Source organism: Ochotona princeps, chromosome 28, assembly GCF_030435755.1.
Source record: "Ochotona princeps isolate mOchPri1 chromosome 28, mOchPri1.hap1, whole genome shotgun sequence".
Classification (NCBI taxonomy): Eukaryota; Metazoa; Chordata; class Mammalia; order Lagomorpha; family Ochotonidae; genus Ochotona; species Ochotona princeps.
In genome coordinates, this window is record NC_080859.1 from 25,649,095 (window position 1) to 25,659,695 (window position 10,601).

The 10,601-nt window shown below is 39.2% G+C and overlaps 1 protein-coding gene across 1 annotated transcript; it reads right to left on the bottom strand.

Moving 5' to 3' along the window:
• Window positions 1-461: 461 nt before the first annotated feature.
• LOC101523408 (olfactory receptor 7A10-like) lies at window positions 462-5,235 on the bottom strand. Its single transcript, XM_058656216.1, has 2 exons — window positions 4,467-5,235; window positions 462-619 (listed from the first exon to the last, which is right to left on the bottom strand). The coding sequence occupies exons 1-2, from the start codon at window positions 5,233-5,235 to the stop codon at window positions 462-464; spliced, it is 927 nt and encodes a 308-aa protein (XP_058512199.1).
• Between the last annotated feature and the right edge of the window lie 5,366 nt (window positions 5,236-10,601).

A 10,601-nucleotide genomic window follows, 5' to 3' on the forward strand; every position in this document is an offset into this window, starting at 1 on the left:
AAAATATTAGGGAAGCTGAAATAGGTCAGTTGCACAAAAGGCAACTTCACGTGGTAATTAAAAGAGAATACTAAAAATATAACCGTGAAATGTAAAAGTAGTATATACACTGTAAAAAATACACATGGAATTAAATGTTGTTTAGCACAAACACCTGCCTCCTTTCTCCATGAAATTTTTGTGTCCTTTTGTATTTCTGGAACAATGACTACACTAAATGTGGGGAAAAAGAAAAAGAAAGAAATTGTGTGCTGGCAGAGATAACACACAATGAATGAAATGATCATTCATTTGCCTTGTACACAGAGGAATGAATGATTAGAAAGTAATAAAAAAAAAGACAGTGAACACACTAAGCAAGCTTAGCTTCCTAACTGATAAATGCACCATAGCATCTGTTTCTGAGGCTTGACACATGAAGTCACAGATACTGCTCAGCCCCAACATCATGGATTCCATTATCATTTATGGAACAACAATCTTTTCATAGCCCTCTTCATGTCTCTGTTCCTGAGGCTGTAGATGAAGGGGTTCAGCATGGTGGTGACCACAGTGTACATCACCGAGGCTGCTGCAGTTGAGGCTGAACTTGGGGCAGCACTGGCACTGAGGTACACACCTAAGCTTGTTCCATAAAATAGAGAAATGATCAAGACGTGAGAAGCACAGGTGGAAAGGGCTTTATGCTTCAACTGAGTTGACGAGAGGACATGAGTGGAGGAGGCAATCTTAGAGTAGGAGTACAAAATACTACCCAAGGGACATCCTGCCAATAGCTCAATTGCAAAATCTACTATGAGGTCATTGAGAAAGGTGTCAGAACAGGCTCTGTGGACCACCTGATTCAACTCACACAAGAAGTGTGGTATTTCTTGTATATTTATTGAAAAAAAACTGTGTCTTTTGCTTTATTCCCACACTCTTTTTCTATGCTGTTTTAATCAGCATCCCCCATGTCAGTCAATGCTCTATGGGGAGGACACAAACAAGATTCCTGCCTAGTGGAGAGAAGGTTTCATCTTTCCCTAACTCTTCATTCATGACGTTAAAGTCATGATTTACAAATCCATGCCACAATTTCACTTTGTCATCCTTGCTAACTACCTTTTTGAAAAGTTAATAGCAAATTTGTGTACCATAAATATTGTCTATAATTTATATATATACATACACATAAGTCCACAAAATGCTTCCACTGTCATATCGCTAGATACAGATGGGTAGATGATAGAGCCTCTAGAGGCTGCAAAACTGAGGGGTTGTTTGGTTTGGTTAGATTTTTCTTTTTTGTTTTGTTTCGTGGTGCAGCTAACAGATTCTTCAACTCATGCCACAGAGTAAATGGTGCCCCAGCGAGTAGCAGTAACCTTCCAGGCTGCCACCCAACACAAAATTGGCCACAAGTGGGCACACATGTCTTCCCGTGGGCACTCGGAGCAGAGCTGGCTAGTAATGGCAGTACGACAACCTCCTGAAATTTGGCTGCTTTTCCTAGCAATCCTGGTCCTGTACACGATGAAGCTCATGAGCCCTATTCTTAGCCAGATCTCCCATTAAGCCTGGGTGTATGAGGCCCTCTGGGGACCCCGACATTGTCAACACTGTTTTGAGGCATCTCGGGCAGACAACTGTCCCAGGCCACACCAGATCCCACAGCCAACAACTCTGCAGATCCGAGGTTTTACAAATATTGTTTTGTGAAACTATAAAAAGTAATCATGATTTGGGGAGGGGATAAGGAAAATCCCAGGGCCTATGGAACTGTATCATATATTGATGATAATAAAAAGAAGTAAAACTAAAAAAAAAAAAAAAAAAAGGTAATCATGTGGAAATTCTTCTTTTTTTTTTCCAGAGGCAGAGAGAGAGGCTCACAATGGATGAGTTTAGGCCTGTGCCAGGAGCAAGGACTCAACCCTGTTCTCCCATGGGCATGGCAAAAACAGCTACTTGAGTCATCATGGCTGTCTGTCAAGGTGTTATGCGTGGATATTTTAAATCTTAATAATTACATTGTCTTCTGAAAGTGTTTGCAAACTACCATCTCCTTCAATTGTCTCACCTTCCAGGAGTTTCATGGGATGAATTATAAGAACAGGTTTATGATAACATATTGTCCTACCAGGAGTAGGAAGAATTTTCAGAACCCAAATGAAGAAACAGGTATTTTCACAAAATTTCTATCCCAACACTGAGGAGAACAATGTTGCGTCAAGTTGAACAAATGGATGGGGATAAGAGGTTAGATACCACATGTTTGCCTTAATTTAAGATGATATGATGTTATGTATAACATATTATGTTATGTATGTTATATGTTGTGTATAAACTAAAATTGAAATGTCAATGAGGTGGTCGCAGAAGGTGGTTAAGAACCTGCATTTACTTCTAACATATTGGTTACTCATTACTATGTCAATGAATTCCATAATGATGTAAATTTTTGCTGATGGTATGTTGGAGCTTTCAATTGACTGGGATGATACTCTGCTGGCTCTGTCTTCAGACCAGAGAGGGTATACCTAAGAAGCCGTTGAACTTGACTGGACAATAAGATGCTGGACTCTATGTTTGGTATATGCTTGCAATGGGGGAACCTCAACTGAACTTGAACTGTGGTTATGCAACAAGGTGGAGGAATCCACCATGGGGGGAGGGTTTGGGGAGGGGAGGGGAGAACCCAAGTACCTATGAAACTGTGTCACATAATACAATGTAATTAATGAATTAAAAAAAAAGAATAAAAAAAAAGAAAAAAGAAATCTTAAAAACAAACAAACAAACAAAAGAAATCGCATTTGTTTTTAACATATTGGTTGCTCAATACTATATCAACTAATTCCACAACAAAATTAATTGTTGCTGATGGTATGTTGGAGCTTTTAATTGATCGGGATGATACTCTGCTGGTTCTGCCCTCAGACCAGAGAGGGTTTCCCTAAGAGGCGAGGAACTTGACTGGACTACAAGATGCTGGACTATACATTTAGTATATGCTTGCAAAGAGGGAATCTCAACTGAACTTGAACTGTGGTTATACAACAAGTTGGAGTAATCCACTATGGCGGGAGGGGGTGGGAAGAATTCCCAGTACCTATGAAACTGTGTCACATAATACAATGTAATTAATGAATAAAAAACAAACCAAAAAACCAAATGGATGAGGATGGTCTTATTAATTTTGAAAATTTCATTTCTTAAATTCCTACAGATAGAAAGAGAACAGGTTACATGATTCTCATCAATAAAATTCAAAGAAATTAGTCATATTTCCATGCCTCAATATTCCATTTCTTCCTTTTCTTCTACAACTTTACGCAATAAAGTAGTTTTTAAATATTTTAATCATAGTCTCAATGTCAAGTAAATATCAGAATGACTGCTGCTGTGCAGGAGTATTGACAAGGGTTAATACAATAATCAAGTCCCAAGATGCCAGTTCCATTCTTATATATCTTGTTTTTATGTGTGTGTCACATATTAACTATCATCTATAACAAAGAAAATAAAATGTGTGTTTTTCTGTTTTGGTTGAAATAAAACATCAAAACCTTTTACTATGGTGTTTCTTAAATGTATGTTATCTAAAAAATAAACTCCTAAGCTAAAAAGGAGAATGTTGAATAGGCACATAAGATGTTATTTGATAAGAAATTATATCATGAGAGATGTGGATATTTCAGTTGCATACACTTAACTTCATGCAGTTCAAAGAATATGTGGAAGACTATGCTAATAAAGATTCCCATCTATAGAGCATGTGGTACACACATACAATAAAATAACACACAGCCATCAAAAGAATGAAGTCTTATCTTTCTGCATTAAATTTGGTGCAACTGGATATGTATGTACACTGAAAAAGGTCATTCCAAAAGCAAATATAAGTGGTAGCTCAATAGAACTAAAACATATATGAATTCATTGTAGAAATGTATAGGCACTCTAGAAAATACACATGGAATTAAAAGTCATTTAGCACATCAAGTGTTCTCATTGACTTCCATTTTTCCATGAAATGTTTGGGTCCCCTTGGATTTCTGAAACAATGTTGACAATAAAGATGGGAAAAAGGAAAAGACACAAAGTGTTGACACACCAGTGTTGACTTAACACACATTGCAATGCAGTGGGTCCTTCATTGGCAGTGTACCCAGAGGAATGAATAATAATAATAATGGAAATAAGACAGTGAACAGACTAAGCAAGCTCTGCTTCCTCGTTAATAAAAGAACTAGAGTGTCTGACACTGAGACTTGAGATATAAGGTCACTGACCCTATCAGTCCCAACACCATGCAATCCATTGTAGTTTATGAATTAATAATCTTGTCAGAGCCTTTTTCATGTCTGCATTTCTCAGGCTGTAGATGAAGGGGTTCAGCATGGGGATCACCACAGTGTACATCACTGAGGCTACTGCAGTTGAGGCTGAACTTGGGGCAGCACTGGCACTGAGATACACACCAATGATTGTGCCATAAAATAGAGAGATGGTGAAGAGATGAGAGGCACAGGTGGAAAAGGCTTTATACTTGCCCTGAGCTGATGAGATGGCACGGATGGAGGAGGCGATCTTGGAGTAGGAGTACAGGATCCCAGACAGGGGACCCCCTGCAACCAGCACAGCTGCAAGATATATCATGAGGTCATTGAGAAAGGTGTCAGAGCAGGCTCTGTGGACCACCTGATTTATCTCACAGAAAAAGTGGGGGATGTCCACGTGCATGCAGAAGCTCAGTCTCAGCACCAACAAGCTGTGTAACAAGGCATTCAGGACACCAATGACCCAGCACACCAGAACCAGCTTCACACAGAGCTGGGAGTTCATGATGACAGTGTAGTGCAGAGGGTGACAGATGGCCACAAACCGGGCATAGGCCATCACGGTCAGGAGAAAGTCATCCAGGCTTCCAAACAGCAGAAAGAAGAACATCTGTGCGAGGCAGCCTGCATAGCTGATGGCTTGGCTGGGCATCTGGATGTTCACCAGCATCTTGGGGATGGTGGTGGTGGTGAAGCAGACATCCACTAATGACAGGTTTGTGAGGAAGAAGTACATGGGCGTGTGGAGGTGTGGGTCAGTGAGGATGGCCAGGACAATTAAGAAGTTCCCACTTGCAGTGACCAGGTACATGGAGAGGAACAGCCCAAAGATGAGAGGCTGCAGTGCTGGGTTCTCTGAGAATCCCAGGAGAAGGAATTCTGACAGCTGAGTTTGGTTACTTAGTTTCATGTGGTTCACAACACTATCAGTAAGACATAGTTGAACCTGAGTAATGCTCATACAAAGAGAATGTAAATAACAGAGTACAAATCCAAAATTCATGTGTTCCTGTTCAGATTGAGGCTCCCATATTTGGAGATGGCACAGGTCCCATTTTGCTCCTTCCTAGTGGGATCACTGACCAAGAATTCCTTCCAATTCTCAGGTCTTCCCTAAAGCATCAAACACTTCTCACATTTAATGAGATATTCCTTGACCCTTTAGAAATTTCTATCTATTCATCACTGTTTACCAATTCACTATAGATTTTCCAAGGAAATGCATGAACAAGCAAGAAGGAGATGAAATGATTTACAATAGGTGGTTTTGTGTATGTTAAGAGATACTGGGATGCAATTCTGCTTATTACAGATAAAATGATCTGTAGTCTAATAATACAGTTAGAGGCAGAGGTGTGCCACTATGAGTAAATGGTTCAATCAGCTAGACAAGAGGACTCATAAAGGATGTCAAATGAGAAGAACACCTCAATGTGGAGCCAGTTAGAAATATATGTAAAAGTGACTAATTAAGACTCAGTGTGCAGAACCAAAATTGTTTCTGTAGATTTTAATTGCAGTGGATTTGCAACTCAGAATGAGTTTGTGATTTGCCAACAGAAAACACAAGCTTTCACAAGTCCTCTTAAATTTTAGTAAGAAGGTCGATCAAAATGTCTTTAAATGCAGGTAACAGAACCACTCATTTTTATGCATGCATTTTGCAAATAGGGAATTCTCCAAAGTTTGATTACTTCTTATAAGTATGGATTAAAATACTATTGCACAAGACATTGCTGACCATAACTAAGCTACCTTTTAAACACACCTTTTCTTTTGCACTAAAGAACACTCCAAGTACACATCAAAGAATACATTGGCAGAAAAAGAGGTATTCACAATGGCCAATCTTTTTTTATGTAAGAAGACAATAAAGACAGGAATAAAGCTCTCCTACTGGACAGCACACCAGGAAAGTGTGAAATTGCAGGAGAAATGCAAGTGACTGGAAAGCTTCGAGTGAATCCAACTCACAGATGATACAATATCTGTCAAGCAGGTGTCTTTGATAGAGCCCTTCTTACTGCATCACTAACATTGAGTCATCTGAGAATGCAATGTGAGAGCAGAGAGAAGACTGTTAGACCTGTGTGTTCCAGCAGCTGCTCCCATCAGGATTTCCACGCAGACATTTTCCCCTATCAGGATCTTTCCTGTCAGTACGGGGACAGTCAGTTATAACCCAAATGAGGATGGTTGTGACTCAGTGCACAGAGGCCATTCCAGGGCCAGGGGGTTGTCATTTCTACCCTTTCTAATTAGTTTTGAATGGGGAACAACCAACCTCTCTCACACTGGAAAACTGCTATGATGTCACTGCAGTACATCTCCCTCCACACATAAAATTGCTTCTCTATTTCCCCAGACCTCCAAATGCTGCAAAGTTGGCTCCGTGTGCTCTAGGCAGCTTTATCCTTTCATTATCTCTGAGAGATGATCTTTTCAAGCCCTCATTTTTTCTTATTAGCATTGATCATTGCCCTAGGAGATCCAGTATTGTCCTGCTCTTTTATAATCACTAACATTCACATTCATAGTTAAGTATACGAGTCAACAACCCTAGAACTGTCTGGTGTGTTAGCTCAGCTCCTGGGTGACTCTTGAGAAAGCACTCTGTGCCCATAGTCTGGGACCACTCCTGCTGTATCTGCCAGGCTCACCTGCTTGGGAACGGTGGATGCTGGATGCTGCAGACTGAAGCTTTTTCAGAGACACAGCAGAGCAAAAGAGGGAGGCTCTGTTCCCTGAGCCAGACTTGGGCAGCAAATGCAACAAGCAGGCTGCTTCTAGCCCAATGTTTCACAGTCTGAGGGACCACAGAAGTGGAGCTCCTACAGCTCCTGTCACCTGCTCATTAGGCAGGTCCCTGATCTCTAAGCACCTGCTGGTCTCAAGGGACACTGGCCATGACAGAAAGCAGGTGTTTCCCAAGAGACCCTGATGGACTCAGGTGAATCCTCTTTCTGTTTCTCCTGCTCCGTGGCAATCACAATAGCTGCCATTTATTTCCTCATCTTAAAATATTTTTCTTGGTGAAACAAGCCAATTATCTAACATGTCATAGTTTTCTTCTAACATGTCATAGTTAAAGTTCAGTACAAAAATAATCTAGAAATGGAAAAGGCATCTTGAGATTTGATTGTTGTTTCTACTCCTGGAAAACTCTGACTTCTTTAATGCTTTACTTGTTGAAGATGAAGGTTAGTTGTATGCTAAGCCTGTGGCTACTGGTCAATTCTTATACTATCCAATTATTTTATCTTAGAATATTAAATCTATTTTATTTTAAGTTATTTTATGTAAAGCTACACAATACTCCATTAACCCCTGACAAATTTATGGCGTCAAATATTTAACCACATGGGTTTCACACAAAGTTTACATGATGGGCTTATTTGTGCTACTGCTTAACAAGTAGCTTGCATTGGAATATGGTAGGGAGAATATAAATGGATCAGTGATTCAATAAAGGGTCATCTTGAACATTTGACCAACCAGTTACAGAAAGTCTAACCATTCCTCTTGGATTTCTTCAATCAAGTATCAAACTTTGGCATATGCTTTCTTTTTTTCTTTTTACTATATATAGGGCACATGTAAATTTGACCCTCAGAAATTTAAATAAATTTCAGGCCCTTCATTATGACTCCTACCATGAAGAAGGTTAAAAGAAAATCAAAGAAAATCAGTGCACACCCAACAGTCTTATAATTCCAATGTTGTAGAAAGCTTTGAATTCTGTTTTATATTTTATTTGGCATAACTCCATGTTGTCATAAGTTTTCTATTTTTGTTCCTTAGGTTGATTTTGATTTATGACTTTTCATCTAAGCGAAAACACAGGAACTGTGTATTAGAGAATTTTCATACTGAGATATGAAGCTGCAATGCAACATGCATCTTTGCTTTCAAACCAAAGATGGATTCCCAATGCAACTGTTTGATGTGTCTTAAAAATAGGATGCTAGACACTCCGCTGTTATCCATACCTACAATAACAGGTATGGTTCAATAGCAGACTGATGGGCTTATGACTGTTTTTGAAGGACTATACTATCATAAAATATAGGAGAAATCAGAGGGGGAAGGGATTTGTCAGGGGGAGGGAATCTCAGAGCAGGTGCAACTGTATCATAAAATAATAATAATAAGATTATTTGGCTGTATCTGTGTGGGTTCCCTTCTGGTGTTTCTATTCTGCTCCATTGATCTTCCTCTCTATCTTTGTGCCAGTACCACGCTGTTTTGATAACCACTGCCCTGCAGTATGTCCTTAGGTCCGGGACTGTGATTCCCCCTGCTAACTTCCTGTTCTTCAGTTTGGTTCTAGCTATTTGTGGCTTTTTGTGTTTCCAGATGAACCTTTGAATCATTGTTTCCACTTCCATGAAGAATGTTTTGGGCAATTTGGTTGGGATTGCGTTGAATGTATATATTGCTTTTGGCAGTATAGACATTTTAATGATATTGATTTTACATATCCAGGAGCATGGGATGTTACTCCATCTTATGAGGTCTTGTTCAATTTCTTTTTTTAAGTAGTTTGTAGTTTTCTTCAAATAGGTCTCCTACATTTTTGGTTAGATTTATTCACAGATACTTCATACTTTTCTCTGTTATTTGGAATGGTATCTTGCTGGTTAAGCCTTTTTCCATCTTGGGGCTGTTTGCATACACTATGGCTGTTGATTTTTGTTCATTAATTTTGTATCCTGCCACTCTACCAAACTCTCGTATAAGTTCTAGCAGTCTCTGTATTGAGTCTCTTGGCTCTTCTACATAAAGAATCATGTCATCTGCATATAGTGAGAGTTTGACTTCTTCGTTTCCCATTTGGATTCCTTTGATTTCTTTTTCTTGTCTTATGGCCTCAGCGAGTACCTCTAGGACTATGTTGAACAGCAGCGGAGAAAGCGGACATCCTTGTCTTGTTCCAGATTTCAGTGGGAAGGGTTCCAGTTTTTCTCCATTCAATATGATGCTGGCATTGAGCTTTTCATATATTGCTTTGATTATGTTGTGGATTTTTCCATCTATGCCTACCTTGGTTAGGGTTTTTAGTAGGAAGTGGTGTTGGATTTTGTCGAAAGCTTTTTCTGCGTCTATTGATACTATCATGTGATTCTTGTTTTTCAGTTTTTGGATGTGGTGTATCACATTTATGGATTTCCATATGTTGAACCATCCCAGCATTCCAGGGATGAATCCTACTTGATCCATATGAGTGATCTGTCTGATGTTTTTTTTGAATTCTATTGGCTAGGATTTTGTTGAGTATCTTAGCATCAATGTTCATCAAAGAGATAGGTCTGTAGTTTTCCTTCTCTGTTGGTTCTCTGTCTGGTTTTGGGATTAAGGTAATGTTGGCTTCATAGAATGAGTTTGGAAGAGTTGCCTCTTTTTCTACTGTATTGAAGAGTTTGTAGAGGATTGGGGTTAGTTCTGTTCGGAATGTTTTGTAGAATTCTGTAGTGAAGCCATCTGGGCCCGGGCTTTTCTTTGTTGGGAGATCATTAATTACTGATTCAATCTCTGCTTCAGTTATGGGTTTGTTCAGTTCGTTTGTTGCCTCTGGGCTAAGTTTTGGCAGGTTGTGTGAGTCTAAGAACTTTTCCATTTCTTGGTAGTCTTCTGATTTGTTGGAGTACAGTGCTTTTTAGGAATTCTCATTATGTTCTTAATGGTTGTGGTGTCTGTTGTTATGTTGCCTTTTTCATCTTTGATGCTGTTAATTCTTGCTTTCTCTTGCTTTTTCTTTGTCAGTCAGGCTAGCAGGGTGTCTATTTTGTTTATCTTCTCAAAAAACCAGCTTTTTGATTCATTGATTTTGTGTATAGTTTTTTTTTTTACTTCTACCTGATTAATTTCTTCCCTTGTTTTGATGATTTCTTGTTTCCTATTGTGTGTGGGGCTCTTCTGCTGCTGTTTTTCCAAATCCTGGAGGTGTGTGTTTAGTTCCTGTATTTAACACCTCTCTTGGGCCTTGACATGCGCTCCAATTGCTATGAATTTACCCCATAGCACTGCTTTGGCAGTGTCCCACAAATTTTGGAATGTTGTGTCAGAGTTTTCATTGGTTCCCATAAATTTTTTGATCTCATCTTTGATTTCTTCTCTGATCCATTGTTCGTTTAATAGCATATTATTCAGCCTCCAAGAGTTTCTGTATTTCCTGGGGCATTTTGAATTGCCGATTTCCAATTTCATTCCATGGTGGTCTGAGAGGGTGCATGGTATGATTCCTATCTTTTTGAAGTTATTTAGATTTGCTTAGTA